This window comes from Thamnophis elegans, chromosome 2 (assembly GCF_009769535.1).
Source record: "Thamnophis elegans isolate rThaEle1 chromosome 2, rThaEle1.pri, whole genome shotgun sequence".
In the NCBI taxonomy this organism is placed as follows: Eukaryota; Metazoa; Chordata; class Lepidosauria; order Squamata; family Colubridae; genus Thamnophis; species Thamnophis elegans.
Genome location: NC_045542.1, coordinates 88,021,357 through 88,038,055, shown reverse-complemented (window position 1 = coordinate 88,038,055; position 16,699 = coordinate 88,021,357). Strand labels below are relative to the sequence as shown.

The following is a 16,699-nucleotide window of genomic DNA, read 5'->3' as shown; positions in this document are numbered from 1 at the left end:
AACTTGAAAATAGAAGTAATATTGCACTTATTTTTTAATGTTCACCACCTATCCCAAAGGTGCTAATGTTCATCACCTATATTCATTAGTGAAATGCAGCCATTGTGCTAACCTGTTTTGACATTTAGACAGTTGAAGAAGAAGCTTTAATCAAGAATAATAATACATGTAAAGACTTCCTCATTGAAGCCATGAAATATCACTTACTTCCTCTGGATCAGAGACAGCTGATAAAAAATCCTAGAACCAAACCAAGGACGCCAATCAGTCTGCCAAAGGTAAACAATATTTCAACATTGAAAAAAAATCAATTTTTAGTTAAGAATTCTAGTATATATAACAAACACTAGTAGTGATTCCAGCCAAAGCATAAAAATATGTTGGCATTGTGTTCCAGTAATTAACACTTTTTCTACCCAAATGTTTTTTCTATCTAGTATTGATTCTAAAGTAATTTACCCTAAGTAATTTAGAATATATTTACCCTGTTATAGGATAGGTACAGTGCAAAGAAAGCACAAAGGAGACGATTACATATAGTCTTCCTACAGATGTTAAATTGGATGACCATGAATATCAATTCAGATTAGTCAATTTGTGGAGGAACTAAGTTTAGTTTTGGGCAAATGTGAATGTTTGAACTTTTTTGTTAGGTGTATTGTTTATTTATTTGATTTCTACAGTACCTATCTCAACAAGTGACTTGCATAAGAATGCAAACAAATATTAAACATAGATTTAAAATGTGGAAATACTGTTTTTATTAACTAGATTTCATTCTATATTTTTTCACATTCTTAAGTTCCTGTGTGTGAAAACTACTCTCTTCTGATACTAATCACTGTTGCCAGGCATTCATAGAATTGTCACATGTTTCCAGGCTGTTAACAAAAACCTGTGTTTTAGATTCTAAATTACTGGCCTTTTACAAAGCAATATAGTTTATTAAGCCAAAGTGCAGCGGCTCATCCAAAGATAGCAGCAACAACTTTCTGGCTGTACTTTTAATTTTAATATTTTGCATATGTCAAATTCCCATTCTTCTATTATAAAATATTTTTTCTGGAGCATTTTTTTTATTACTTTGTTTAATGTGCTCAGCTATTTTGGGAGATAAAGCAGTTTAAGAATTCTATTGTCTAAATGTATTTCTACTGAAAAGGCCATGATTCTATGGGATTATTATTATTTTTTTTACAATAATTACCTTTTCTTTCTTACCAAGATAATGATTGTGGTGGGTGGGCAGGCACCAAAAGCCATTCGAAGTGTAGAGTGTTACGACTTTGAGGAGGAGCGATGGGATCAGATTGCTGAGCTTCCTTCTCGGAGATGCAGAGCAGGTAAGTCTTATTCTTTATAATGGCTTCTATCACTATTTAAATAGTATTCGTTCTATTATTTATATATTCTGCCATCTATAAATAGTTACCATATTTTTGGAGTATAAGACGGACCTTTCCCCCAAAAAATAGAGGGTAAAAATCTGGGTGCCTCTTATACAGTGAATACAGCATTTTTGCCTATCAAAACCCCACCCTCTTTGCAAAAATGGATGTGCAGAGGGTTAGGGAGGCTTGCAAAGTGCACCTAGGGGTTGGGGAGAGCAAAAAAATGGGCCTCTTTTGCTCATTTTTGCCCCCCAGCCCCCAGAAGCACTCTACAAGCCCCCCAAAGCCTCTGTATGCACCTTTTCTTGGCAAAAAATGGCCCGTTTTTGCAAAAAACGGGCCATTTTTGCTCATTTTTTGTTCCCCACCCCCGGTCTCCCACAGGAACATTACAAGCTTCCCAAAGCTCTGCATTCCCTTTTTGGATTGTTGTTGCAAAAAACGAGGCGTGCAGAGGGTTTGGGAGGCCTGCAGAGTGCAAAAACGTTAAAAAAAAATTACCTCTTCAAAATCATGGTGCGTCTTATAATCCAAAAATACAGTATGTAATATATCCATCCCCTTCCTGCCTTTCTGAGTAAGCAATATTATGCAAAGTACAGAAAAATGGTAACTTATAAGAAAAGAAATTGGACACAAACAACAAGACAAACAGCTCATTCATTCTTTCTTACAACTGAATCACTTTAACCTGCTTCATTTGTTGTGGTTACTCACTTTTTATACTTAGTCTGCCTTCAATCAATATTGATTCATTGTTTATCTGTTTTACACAGACTTCTTAAATAACAAATTATCAGTGCATTAAACTTCTATGTTATTCATGACATATCTAACTGTTGTTTCTTTATAATAAAACAATTTGCTCTTATAGATAGCCATTTATTACTTTTGTCAACAATCTGCATGCTACCTATACCTTTACCACTAGCATTTACACATCTTAAAATGTCTTTATTTATTTCCCCATAATCAGCATGCGAGGTACACAGATTCATTTGCTTACTGTAATGTTTTATTTTGGACTTCGTGTTCTCTGTTGAACACAGCTATATTGACATTTAGTATCTTAATTTCCAAGGTTTATCAGTCAGCCCCAGAGTGGAGGGAAGCTTCTCGGTTCTGGCACTGAAAATCCTCCATGGCTGAAAATCTTAGTTAGATTTCACTACGGAGTTTTTTCAGTCAGCCCCAGAGTCAGACGGCTTCGGTGGTGGGTTACGACTACTGGTGCCTGCCGGGAGCACCAGGAACCATTCCACCCGCCCGCACTCCTTACCGGTATTTGAGGTTTTCGGTGTGCACTGAGCGTACAGCAACTGCGCGACGCTCTGCCAAGGGGAAATGGAGAGTCTTGGAAGTAACCTTCCCCTGAGTCATGCAGGGTATTAAAGGTGAAATTCAGCACTTTGAATTGCCTCTGGGAACTAATGAAGTTCATTAGCAGTTGTGTTATGTGAGCATATCCACATACTCCAGCGGTAAGTCCCAGATTACATGTGCTACTGCTTTCTGGACTAGTCTGGACGATCATCTATTTGGTGAGGATACGCTGTTCAAACTTGCCTGTATCCTTCCCCCTCCCCCCATTTTGGGAAGCACTGTAATGAACATTAAGAATAATTAGAATTGAATTAGCCTCTGTTAATAAGTTCTCTAAATACATTATAGCAGCTGCTAAAAGCTATTTAATACACTGCTAAAATCTTGCTGAGTGTAAGCATCAAATATGCAATTGCAGACACTTGCACATTATTCAAGGAAAGTTCATCAGAAATTATAGGTGCTTGTTGAGACTACTCAGGGTCCAGTCCAGATTTATATTTGTATAATATTTGAAATAACTCATACTGGTTGTTATCAGAGGTATCTGGTGGATTATAGATCACGTCAATGCTAAAAGCTGCCAGAAATTGATAACACAAAGGTTAACATGGTGAATCATGCAATCAGAAGCTGCTAGATGAACAGACACTCTCTTGAATTATTATTAGTTTTAATGATACTTATCCTTGCATGTAAGAAGTTGGAATAGGAGTTTTGTGGTAGGCGTAGGTTGATTTGCTTAAAGCGTTGCTCTCTTTTCATTTATTTTTAACAGGGGTGGTATTCATGACAGGCAAAGTCTATGCAGTGGGAGGTTTCAACGGCTCTTTGCGGGTTCGGACGGTTGACGTGTATGATGCAGTGAAAGATCAATGGACATCTATAGCCAGCATGCAAGAAAGACGAAGCACTTTAGGAGCTGCTGTGCTCAATGAGCTCCTGTATGCTGTTGGTGGATTTGATGGAAGTACTGGTAAGCTGATGCACAAAAGCCAGCCCCAATCAGAGAATATTCAACTCTTTATTCTTAAGACTTTCTTCTGGAGCAGGGATCGGCAACCTGCGCCTCTGGAGCCACATGTGGCTCTTTCATCCCTCTGCTGCGGCTCCCTGTCTCCATCTGGCTCCACAATTGATAAGGCTTTTGGTTAGGACAGATAGAGGAAAAAGGACGCTGCGCTAGGAGAAGCTCTATGGTGGGGGAACCGGACTTCTTGTCGGCTCCAGAATTGAACAGGGGGCTTCTGTTTGGAACCTTTGTGGCTCTTTGAGTGTTTAAGGTTGCTGACTTCTGTTCTGGAGTAAGTTCCTCTGTTCATAAATACAAATTTTGGCATTCTATACCTATTTGTGTGACACCCCCATTTATTTTAATAATGATCTTCAAGAAAATGGATGGAGCTGAAGCCTAATTTTTAAGGATGGTTAATTTTGGCATGCCCATGGGAAGAAAAACTAAATGTTTACTTAAGAAAATCCATTGCTTCCGATTGCCCCCATTATGTAGTTAATCAGATTCTACAAAAACCCTTCCTTGAACTTCCCTTCCCTGTTAGGAAGTGGTTTTAGAATGCCCTGTTAAGCATAGGTCATCAATAAGAACTGGGATGTTATTCTCAGGGGTGGCTTCTTATTATTGCAAAAGCTTATGATGATTGCAATAGGTAAGGATAGTGTTAATGCCTGGAAAAGAAGCTTCCTGATTAGCAAAGGAGCTCTGGCTTTCTTCTTCCCTTTGTTTGCCTGAAGGGAAATGATCATTATGAGAAGGATTCTGTGATAGAAAACAACAGTGTTATGTGTTTCCCCTTTTCATGTTTTCAAACTAGGTCTGGCATCTGTGGAGGCTTATAATTATAAGGTCAATGAATGGTTTTTTGTGGCGCCTATGAACACAAGAAGAAGCAGTGTGGGAGTTGGAGTCGTAGAGGGTAAGAATTTTCTGTTTTGAAGTCACTCATATTTTATTTACAGCAACGCAACATTGCAACTACCAATATCGCAAAATCACATCCAGCCAATTAAACTAGTCAAGGATAATTGATGTTTTTTCTGTAAATACATCTCTGCCATTCTATAAGTATAGCTGTGTCTGAAAGCTTAGTTGGTCATGTTCCCATATTTTCTTATTAAGGGTGGCATGTTTTTTTAAAAAAATTTTCCTGTCCTGGAAAGAAATCAAGAAATTAGTGAAGGAAAGAGTTTCTATGTGTCATGTAGGTAGTCCTCAACTTAAAACCATTCATTCAGAAACTATTTAAAGTTACAGCAGCACTGAATGAGGGGAGCTTAAGGTCCTTGAGTTTTGGCTGATTTTAAAGTGTCAGTAACTACAAATGCTTCCACTTTATAATAAGAAAAAAAAACCCTGAAATAATTGCTGCCTGTATCTTGAGCTTTTAAAAATCTTCTTGCTCTATAAGAGTTTCTCATTACCTTGATATTTCATTGGAAATGCCCAATAGAAGCATATTATAACTACTGCCACCAAATTTGTAGATATTCAACAAGTTTATGTCTATTATGTGATAATCAGGTGAGCAGTGATTAAAAACTGGTTATTAAATATTCACCATGTATTTTCCTTTAATTGATCCTGTTGACGGCTGATGCTAAAATTCTAGGTAAACTGTATGCTGTTGGTGGATATGATGGAGCATCACGCCAGTGCCTTAGTACCGTGGAGCAGTATAATCCATCTACAAATGAATGGTCTTACGTTTCTGATATGAGTACTCGGCGCAGTGGTGCAGGTATTCTATCCCAAATCATGATTATTTATTTACTTAAAGTGTTAGACTTCTGTAACATACAGCAATATTTCCTTTTAGGTCTTTTTCCCCTCAGTTCTTTGTGTCAATCTCCTTATGGCCAGGTTGATAGGCATTCAAGTCAAAGCAGATAGTATCATAACAGGCTGGAGTAGATAAATATGGACCATCTAAAGAAAAGTAAAATGTAGTATTGACTAGCAAGTTGGGATGTTCAGTGGACTTAGTTCTATAAACATCTGTCATGATTATTGATGACTAACCTGAAGTCTGCTTCAGATTGACAATTCAGTCTAGACAGTTTTATGTTCCAGTAGTAGCCAAGATTGACATATTGACATTGGATGTGGAATATTTATAGCTACAGCAATTCCTTTTCACAAATGCCCTTGCAGATGTCACAAACATGATTAGAATGTAGAAATGACTGTGTACTTGCCTCATGGCTAAGACTGCTTCCAGAGAGTTGATCCCGCCCCCCATTACCTTCATTTTCCATGATACACATAAAGAAATTGATTAGTAAGGGGGAACCTCTAATTGGCCACTGTAGGAAGCACAGCACTTACTGGCTATAACATCTCTTAATGGTTAAAAAATACCATATTTTTCGGAATATAAGACGCACCCTTTTCCCTCAAAAAAAGAGGCTGAAAATCTGGGTGCATCTTATACACTGAATATAGTATTTTTTGCCTCCCGAAATCCTGCCCCTTCTCCAAAATGGTATGCAAAGCCTTTAGGAGCCTTGCAGAGTGCTTCTGGGGGCTGGGGAGGGCAGAAATAAGCGAAAATGGGCCGCTTTTTTGCTCAATTTTGCCCCCCCAGCCCCCAGGAGCACTCTATAAGCCTCATAAAGGCTATGGATGTCCTTTTTTTTTTTTTGACAAAAAATGGGCAATTTTTTTGCTCGTTTTTGGGCCCTCAGCCCCCAGGAGCACTGTACAAGCCTCCTAAAAGCTATTTATGCCCTTTTTTTGAAAAAACAAACAAACAAACAAACCCGGGCCTATTTTCATGAAAAACAGACTGTTTTTGGGAGGTCTGCAGAATGCAAAAACTTTTTTTAAAATTTGCCTCTTTAAAACCTTGGTGCGTCTTATACTCCAAAAAATATGGTAGTTTTAAAAAAAAAGACAGGTTGTCATGCTATTTTGCCTCTTATTTCCTCCCAGATTGGAAACATCAGCCCACTGTTGAGAGGGTTTGGGCAAGGGTTAAAGCTCCTACCTCATCCTTCCAAATGCTTAAAATACTCCTGCAAAGAAAGAAATAAAAGAAAAAAGAGCCTAAGAAAATCAATTCCCAGAGCCTTGAAAAGGATGCTAAATAGCCTCATATTTTTTTCCCATTCTAGGCCAATTTTGTCACGCTTTTAAGGGGATCAGACTAAATGTCTATGGCACAGGTGTCAAATTTGATCTTGTCATGTGACATATCATGACATACCACAATGTTTTTTCCCTCTGAGGAGCTGAGATGGATGATGCATCCTGCCCGCAGGCCACCAATTTGACAGGCTGGTCTATGGAAATTCTCAGTCACCCTGGTCATGTTGTCCGAAAGGTGCTTTTTCAAGAGGCAACTGGACTTTCTGGTTTTGAAGATGTTTCATTTTTCATCCAAGGAGCTTCTTCAGCACCTTTGGGATGTGGATCAGACTAGAAAACCAAAGTTATGGATGCTAATGCTATTTTTATTATAAAAGTACAATTACAGAATCTTGCAAGACTGTATGTGCTTCCCCTTCCCTCCCTTTATTTTTATGAGAACTAGAGAGGGTTAAGTCAAATGCTTTCTCAGATTACATTTTTGCCGTGGACTCAGATTCCTTTTATCTGACCATTGTTTTGATTCTGGCTCTTCCTCCTGTTCCTCATGGTTATTCTTTCTGCCTCTTACAAACTCTTAATTTGGGGTAATAGTTACCCCAATGGATACTGTACTGTTCTGTCAGGGCTATGCTTTTGGCACAGCGATTTATCATCCCTGTCCAGAAGTCGATTTATAATAGATCCTGAAACTCCCTCTTTGGCTTTTAGGGGTTGGTGTTCTTAGTGGCCAGCTATTTGCGACTGGAGGGCATGATGGTCCTTTGGTGAGGAAAAGCGTGGAAGTGTATGACCCTGGAACAAATACATGGAAACATGTAGCAGATATGAATATGTGCAGAAGAAATGCAGGTATTTTCCTTCCAAATTTCTATATCACTATTCAGGTAGTGAACTGCCATTCAGCAGTTGAGGGAAATATTAATACCAAGGATATATGATAATAAACATGTCAGTCTTTAAAGCACTATGGCACTTTTAGTTACTTTAATAATCATGACATTTTATTTCAAATTAATGTTTGATTAAGTCTACATACTTTAAGTTCAGCAGATTTGAAAATATTTGTAAAAATAGTGGCAAATAAATGCGGGACATTTAATACCCTTTTAAATTACAAGTTTCTATATCTTGGATTGTAAAGAAATAGAAAAAAATACACACAGGGAGAGAATATTAAAATATTTTAAAATCATATTTTACTTTTATAAATGTTAGGATAGTTTACAAGAGGTACAAGTTAAATAATGGCAGAATTATAGAAATTACAGTAAAATATAATTGAAAAGCACATGTACAGAGTTTCGTAAGAGAAGGGATAAAACTACAAGAATAAATATATTTATTTTAAATGTCTATATATTAAAATTTGACACTTTTTGTCTTGTAAATCTCATCACTTGCCAGGTCCCAGAACAAGCATTTTAAATAGGATATTCTTGCTTATTTTTAGTTAATTAAATGTTAAACATAAGGGGGATATAGTTCAGTTATATTTATTGCAGAATGGATGTCATGATTAACGAATGAGTAATATGCGGAACTTCATTCTATATTTATTTATTTAATTCAAGGCGGGCCTATTCCTTAATAACTCCAGACAGTTGACAGAAGACGTGTGTTTGTGTGTGTATAATCTCCGTGTGTGTATATAATCTCCGTGTGTGTATATAATCTACGAAAACATCGGAGCTTCCGATCACGCTTTGCTCGCACAAGCACGAAGCCAAAGGCACCAGCCTGAAGATGACGAGTGTGACCTCGTCGAAACGTCGTCAAGATACTGTAAATCTTACACGGGAAAAGACCCGAATACGCCAAGTCCTGCATACCTATACCGTGAAAATCTACGAAAACAAATGTGTGTGTGTGTGTGTGTGTGCGCGCGCGTGTGTGTCAGAGGTGGGTTCCTACCAGTGCGCACCTATGCATACATACATACATACATACATATATATATATATATATTCACAAATTATGATTTCTTAGTGGTTAGAAAAAAAGCAAAACAAATATATGATACAAGCAGAAACCTACTAGTATGACTGACAAAATGTGTGTGATTTCAGTAAATAGTGAAATAACAGGTGTTAATAATAAAAAATCAATGTTAAATTTGCCCTTCTGTCTTGCCATGACAGCAGCCTATAAAAATTAGGACTTCTGCTGTACTGTTTTTGTTCTCTCTGTAGGTGTGTGTTCAGTGAATGGACTTCTTTATGTAGTTGGGGGAGATGATGGCTCTTGCAATTTGGCCTCTGTAGAATACTATAATCCTGTCACTGACAAATGGACACTATTACCAAGCAACATGAGCACTGGAAGAAGTTATGCAGGTAAGCTGTGCATTGGTCTGGACTGGCATAGAATGACAGGCAAGTTGATTATATGTTGTTTAACTTCCTGCTATGGCTCTTGTTGAGTATTGCTTTTCTTAACTGAATCGGATAGGACTCCAGACCTTTGTTACATGTTTGTGTCTTCATTAGATTTACCCACTGGCGATTTAGCATTGTGCCATTGACATGCATGTAACTGTAATCTCCACTAACAGGTATATTAAATTGTCCTGGGTAGCCTTAGAATGTGTATACTTAAATTCTCAATGACATGACATTTAACTGGATGGAATGAGACACCATATGGTGCCAATTTTTGAACCAAGGTACTTCAGATAGGCTAATTTACACAATACATCCAAAATCTGGGACTCATGACTGCTGAGGGAATGAAATGCGGGAAAGCTGTGGCTCCTTCAGTGCTACTGGCTGCTGCAGTCACATGTTCTTCATTTTCAACATGAAGTGACAGTTTCCCATCCAGTCCTGCAATCTCTTTCTCCCTCCCCCACACAGCAGCAGGCCACTAGAAAAGGAAGGAGTGGGGAACAGGGAGGAAGGAACATTTCCTGGCCCATGCACTTCCCCAACCTGTGCCAGCCCTGATCCATGCCAAACCCACACATCATCCCTGTCTTCCATGTGCCATGACCCACATGTATCCCCAAAAACCCACCCCACTCCATGCCTGTTCTGTGTGCCTTCCCTGATCTATGCAGCACCTCTTGGGTACACCACACACTCTTTCCAACTCACATAGAACCTCTTGTGCACCCCCACATACCACTTATTTGCACACACCCCAGATGCTCCCTCCCTCCCTGAACACCAGCCACTTGCCTGCCTGCTGGCCTTTCACAGTCTCACCTGGTTCATAAGGGTAATCCAGGAAATTATATCTCTCAAAGTGGATAGAAGGGAGAAACCATTAAGACAGGCTCTAGAAAATGCTTATGAAACTCAGGATAAAGTACATGTACTTTGACCTTTCAAGTCATCATGGCAATCATTTTGGGAGAGGCCCTGTCAGAGCACATGACCTACAGTATATCATCTGACCTATAATTGTCCAGTAATATTAATAAGAGCTCCATTGAAGTCTATTAAATAAAATGACAAGCCAAACTATAGCTTTTGACTTTCAGCAGCTCAGTTTCTGTGTCAGAATGTATTAGGGACACATCTAGGAATAAAATAAAGGACATCAGAAAAAAGACACCACTTTTTTTTTGAAGGAAATGAAATTAGAATAAAGGCCCAAAAAGATCTTTAAAAAGACTGTCTGTAGTTTTTCAAGGGGGATGAAGTTAAATAAAACTCTAATTGTACCCCATGCAGTAATTACAGTTGGAATGAATAATAATTTGATGGCAGCTGGAATAAAATTCTCTCCTTGCATCCACTAAAACTGCTGGAGTGCTTTTCGGGTCATGGAGAAGGTGTAATTCATCGTAGAGGCTTGAAAAATATCTCCCACAATTTTTAAAACATCTCAACCTGCTCAATGTCTTTAGACACAATGAAAGTCTTGAATCATGTACCGTTCGGGTCTGCCACTAACAGGTTGTGGAGATGTTTCTCAAACCTTTACAATGAATTACAATTTCTCCATGATCCCCAAAGACCATATTTTTCTATTTTTATTGAAAATGCAAATTCTCAATTAAAACACAACATTTTTTTTCTTAGCGGTAACAGTATAATAGAGTTAGAGCTTGGAAGTCTTGCAAAGCCAAGGTGCTGTCCCAGCCCAGCAGCACAGAACAAAGCACAAAGAGGATTTGTGGTGCACCATAGCTGTGGGGCTACCAGAAGTCCCTGACCTGCAATGCAAAGCCTAGTTCTGCTCAGTGCAAAGCTGCACCTGGCCCTGGGAAACCACAGCTTCCAGAGTCCAGCTGCAGTCACCCATGCCACTCTATACTCAAAGGCCCCTGCCGTCCTATACTTTGCCATCCCAGTTAACTTCCACAGTCTTTTTATTCCTGATGCTGGCAAGGCTTGCCTGGCCTGGCCTTTCACAAGGCAACTCTGGCCATGTGAGGCCACCTTCTCCAGGTTTCCAGGCAAGAAAATTGCCATGCATGACCTGGGGAAAAAAGTCTCCCCTGGCCAGCAGCTGCCTCATGATAGGCCAAGCTGAGCAAAAAGATGGTTTAAGGTTGGCTTAAGGCATCAGGAGCTGAGAAGTGCAGGCAGCCAAAAAGGCATAGATAGGGGAGAGAGGTGGATAAGGGGGAATTGAAGAATACAAATTCATGAAGGGTTAGTGTTAGGAATAGGTTTAGTGTAGGTGGGCTTCCAAGCACCTGAATTTTGATCACTGCAGCAGCCATAACTTCAGGGATTGGTTTGTTAGCACTGACATAATTTTGGCTGATCACTGAACAAATGGTGATAAGTCAAAGATTACCTGTATGGTTGTTTGTATTGTTTTTCATTTACCATTATATAACCAAACAGTGTATTTCTTAAAGTTAGTGATTTCTCATATACTTTCTAGTAAATTTCCCAGTGATTAATTTAACAACTGTGACAATTTTTTTCTGATTACTTCAGGACTGGGTACAATATTACGTTTTCAGTCAATAATAACTCCCATCGGTGGTATACATGCAGCAGAATAATAAGCCTGTTTGGAATCTATCTGCTGTAACAATGATAAGCCAAGGAGACTTCATTTGTGAAAGACTCACTTGAAGGCTCAAGAGCTTGAATGTTTCATTGAAGTGAAAATTAGTCTCTAATCATCTTGAATAGAATACATTGAGTACTCATCTACTTTTCTCCCTTGCAGGTGTAGCTGTGATCCATAAACCATTGTGACACCCATTTGTGTGAATGCAACACAAGAAATGATGACTGTCTAGTTGTGTTTTGGAAGACACTGGGGATTTTTAATTGCCATACTAACGCTGCACTTCTAGCCTGACAACCATATTTAATAAGAGCATCCCTTTCTTCTCAACATGCCACTGCTGGGAACAAATTCCAGAAATAAGGTGTTGCTTATTTTGTGGGTGTTCTGTTCTGTTTTTGTGTGAGCTGTTTTATGTACAGCCAGGATTGAGCTTGAAGTGAATTTCTCAAGAAAGGGGAAATGTTTCTCTACAGCTTGTGACTGGGAGAAACTTTTTTAAAAGAATTCTTTACTACTGACAGTGAATTAAGTATTAGACATAATTTTTTACTTGGTTATAAACACTTAATTACACCCACAGAAACTAGAAATTTCAAAATACCCATAAAAACTGTCTGGGAAGCCGTCCAGAAGTTTATTTGCTGTATTGTATCCAGTCTGTGTACATATCCTATTTGACTACTGTAAATGTATAATTTTGGGTGCTGGAAGTATCCACTGTATGATTTTTCTCTAGTGGCAAAAATCCAGATTCATCAAATTGACTAGATGAGCCAAGTAGTGTGTTTTTCTGAACTTCAAATGCCCAAACACCAGAAAGACCGTTGAAATGCAGTATTCTACTGCTTTTGAACAGACTTTTTTTTTCTCAAGGTTGACTTTGGTGGAGTGGAGTGATGGGGCAATGTAATATATTTGTTGGCAACAATTGAAAAACTAATCAGAAAAAGCAAGCTGAACCTGCAGTCTGTTTTTGGTGCTGTGATATTGTGTCATCTTCAACAGTGTAGAACAGGCCTGTCAAACTGGCAGCCCGCGGGCCGGATGTGTCATGTGCAGGCCACGCCCACCCAGGCTCTTCAAAGGCAAATGATATTGAAATATGTCGCGATACAGCACGTGACACAATCAAGGTTGACACCCTTGGTGTAGAATGATGGAAACATGCCACAAAGTTCCACATTGCAACTTTTATGATGATTTGGGGATTTCAGATGGGACCATAAGCCACTTCAGGAACAGAAGCAGTATTGTGCCAGGATGATAAGGTACTGCCAAGTACAAGGGCTGAGGGAATTTGGGATGAGGGAATTTTCTGTGGAAATGCATCTTCAGAAGTCCAAAGGGGATATCAAGAAGACTGTAACTATCATCTAGGAAATCCCAGCTAAGCTTTGATTAGAAGGAACTGGATTCCTGCATATACCTCTCATGCATTTGACCCTACATCATCAGTTGCCCAAGATATTTAGAACTTCTAAGTGTCTTTCACTTCATCATTGTTTAACTCTTCTAGCTGGAGCTATCCTCCTAAATGTTATCCATATGTTTGCGATTCTATGTATAAAAAAGGCATTTGAATTAATTTATTCTAAGAAAAGGAAAGGTAAGTGACTTCTCAGAATAGAGAAAATTTCCAGCTATACAACTTGATCTGTATCCAATTCCATTCTAGCTATTGTTTTTAAAAAAATCAAACTACCACCACATGGAAAATAATTCTGTTGCTCAAAATATATTATTTACTTCCATTTTTTTTCCAGTCAGGTAACATTCCCCAAAGCACCTATTTCCCTATTCTTCGCTATCTTTTTCTTGAATACTTTTTCTGTTTTATTTTGATTTAAGAAAAGCATTTAACTCATTTGTCTTGCTTTCAGTTTTTCTGTCACTTAAAGCAACTGTGAAACATTAGTGAAGCAGAAAATGCAATTGAACATAATTTTCAGTAAGTGTTTCTAAAGGCAAGACTGGATTATTTTTTTTATAAGTGGTTTCTTTTTAAAAACAAACTCTTTACATCTTAATAATTCTTTTTTGTGTATTGGCAGAGAAAGTATAGTACCAAAGGGTAAGAATGCACATAGAACAATCCTAGCTGCTATTTAAAACTCTTTCAGCAGTAAACTGATTATTGTCTGTTTAACACATACTTTAAGGTAAAATATACGGCATTTTCTTCATTTGTCTTTCTCCCTTTTTATTAAGGTTGCCTGTCACTAAGGAATTGCTTTCCCAAAGCTGGGAACAATAAACACATTGCATCAATTGCATTTTCTATACTGAGTTTGAGGGTGAATGAAATACAGCTTCCTTTTCTCCACATAGAAGTTCCATCCAGAGTAATTGAATATGGACCTCCTGTGGCAAATCTCTAGTCCTTCTGGGGAAGATTTGAGAATGCCGTGGAGATTTTGCAGGGCTTAGCCAGACCTGGTTTGGATGTTTATTGCTGAGCAATAAATGACTTGAGTTGACATAGTTTGTTTAGCTAAAAGCAAACAAGTCTCATTCTGCGAAAGTTAAATGTGAACTAGGGCTTTGCATGTGATGGTAGTAGATAACATTCAGTGCTTTATAAACAAATAGACATGGAACAGGATTTAAACTTCATATTTTTCCCTCACTATCCACACAAACCTCCCTAGAAGATCTGGACACCATAGTTTTTGCTCAAAAATCTCTAGGATGATGTCTTGAGTATAAATCCTGTCATCCTCATTGGGGAATCTTCCGGGTATGATATCCTGCCTGTAGCACCTGTGAATCAGTCAACAGGTGGAAAATGCTTCCAGTAATCTGCAGGTGAAGACCACAGTATGTAAAACAGTCATGTCTTTGAAACACAATGAGTTTTTTTTCCTTTGTTTTTGCTCTGTGATGCTAATTGAGGAATTTGTGAAGTAGTAAGATGCCATATTTACCTCATTTGATGATGCAAGTGTTTCTACAAATGTATATGCACTAAAATCCAACTTCTTATCAAAGCTATATGCATGCTACATTCCACCACTGATAGGCAATGTATTTTGCTGTCTAGATCTACTATAAAGTGGCCCCTAGGTTCCCATGTGACAAGCTGGGGTGGGTGGGGGTATTAGAAATTCGTGTGCTGGCTGTTCATAAATGGCATTGGTTTCAGCTAAGAGCCACTTATCACTAGCAAATGGTATGTGTCACTCTTCTGTGGGTAAACTTGCAGGGTTAATGCAAGTCAAGTGACCTCATTTCTCAGCTATGCAATATTAATAGTTGTGACACAACCAACTGCAATTGCCCTTTCAAAGCGCTTTTGAAATAACTTTCATTTGCACCACGCCAATTCTGAGCCGCAGCTTTTCAAAGATTGCCTTTTTATAGGGCTTGGAAATACAGCTTTAGAGCTGGCAAGTTTAAATGTAATTATTTTTGTAAGATAATTCTTAATGAGTTCTTGGATCTCTTTTGATGCTGGTGGCAATTATGATTAGTGTCTAATCCTTACACCATGGGCCCAATTCTCACCAGCCATTTATTTATGCTGGCTTATGGAAAGGACACAATCCTGCTCAATGTTCATTAACAGTGGACTGTTACCTCTATATTAGTAAGATTCTGAACTAAGGCACACAGCTATGACCACATCTATTGGCTTTTTTAAAAAAGAAAATGGACATAATTTGGCTTCAACTTGTACATCAGGATTGCTTTATTTTCTCTTTGGTTCTCTAGTAACAATATGCAGCTCAATGCTAAAGACAAATTTATAAACAGAGTTTCTTTGCAAGATGGCTTTGAGAGAACTAATCTTGTTCAAATATTATTGACGGAAGCTATTTTACAATCTCTTGTCCAAAAGCTGACTCATTTGATTGTGAAATGATCCTCCATAAATCCGGGTTATAGATGCAAAAATTAAAAACCATTGCGAGAGATTGTTTTTATGTCTGTGCTCAACATATGCTCCTAAACATAGTGCCGATTTTCATTATTGGAAGCTTCTGGCAGAGAATCCCATCCCTCCCCCCAGTATTTTAAAGGAAATCTGTATGATGCCAACTAAAGTGGCATGGGTACACTGTTAATTTTCTCATTTTCAGTTGCTGTTGTAGTTCATTAGATGGTACATAAGCGGGGTGCAAAAATCCAGAGTTTTCATGTGTCTCTGTTGCCATCTAGTTGCTGCCTGGACTTTTTTTTAAAAAAACAACAACCTCAGAGATCAATGAACAGCCCAACTCCATTGATGTTTCAAACTTAAGAATTTCAGCAATTGAGATTTGCAACCAATGAGCTTATTGGACAAGCTTATGTCTAGATATTAAAGCACAAAGTACTACTGTATTCAAAATGAATTTAGAACCAAGTCCTGTATTTATGTGGCATCTGTAAAGGGAGCTAGTTTCTCTGCCCTAGTATTACAAATTAGCTGGTAGCTTTATTTGAATTTGGGTACCAATTGGCTTAAATAAAGTTCAGGCAGGTTAGGTGGATTTCACATTGTAACTAGGTTTAGCCCGATACGCCCGTGTGCGTGCACGCACACACACAGTGTGTGTGTGTTTGTTCAATAGGCCCCAAATAACGCTGCATGATTAAGCAGTGAATAAGGAATTATTTTTATTTTTTGCACTATATGTATATTGAAGACTGGATATTATATTATTTACCTTCTCAATCAAACGAATGCACGTGTCCACTACTTAAACAGGCTTGTTTCCTCCTTTATGGGTAGGAATCCAGAGTTACTTTAAAGCACTGAATTTTTTTTAAAAAAATCCTTTAAAAAGAATTAACGTTTTGATCATAACTGAATTAACAGATTAGGGTAATATAATGAGGCAGATTGCCATTAGCTCTTGCGCAATGTTTGTTTCTGAAAACATGAAATGATTACTTTTGATTGAATTTCAGACATTTA

The 16,699-nt window shown here is 38.2% G+C and overlaps 1 protein-coding gene across 2 annotated transcripts in view; it reads left to right on the top strand.

The window, feature by feature from the left end:
* Window positions 1–14,376, top strand: part of KLHL3 (kelch like family member 3) — a 46,187-nt gene extending 31,811 nt beyond the window's left edge. For both annotated transcript variants that reach the window (XM_032211382.1, XM_032211380.1), the window contains exons 8-15: window positions 129–278; window positions 1,226–1,343; window positions 3,493–3,690; window positions 4,547–4,648; window positions 5,342–5,470; window positions 7,531–7,671; window positions 9,012–9,155; window positions 11,956–14,376. In XM_032211382.1, coding sequence (XP_032067273.1) covers window positions 129–278; window positions 1,226–1,343; window positions 3,493–3,690; window positions 4,547–4,648; window positions 5,342–5,470; window positions 7,531–7,671; window positions 9,012–9,155; window positions 11,956–11,984 — 1,011 coding nt within the window. In that variant the 3' untranslated portion in view covers window positions 11,985–14,376. The remainder of the gene's footprint in view (window positions 1–128; window positions 279–1,225; window positions 1,344–3,492; window positions 3,691–4,546; window positions 4,649–5,341; window positions 5,471–7,530; window positions 7,672–9,011; window positions 9,156–11,955) is intronic.
* The last annotated feature ends 2,323 nt before the right edge of the window (window positions 14,377–16,699 follow it).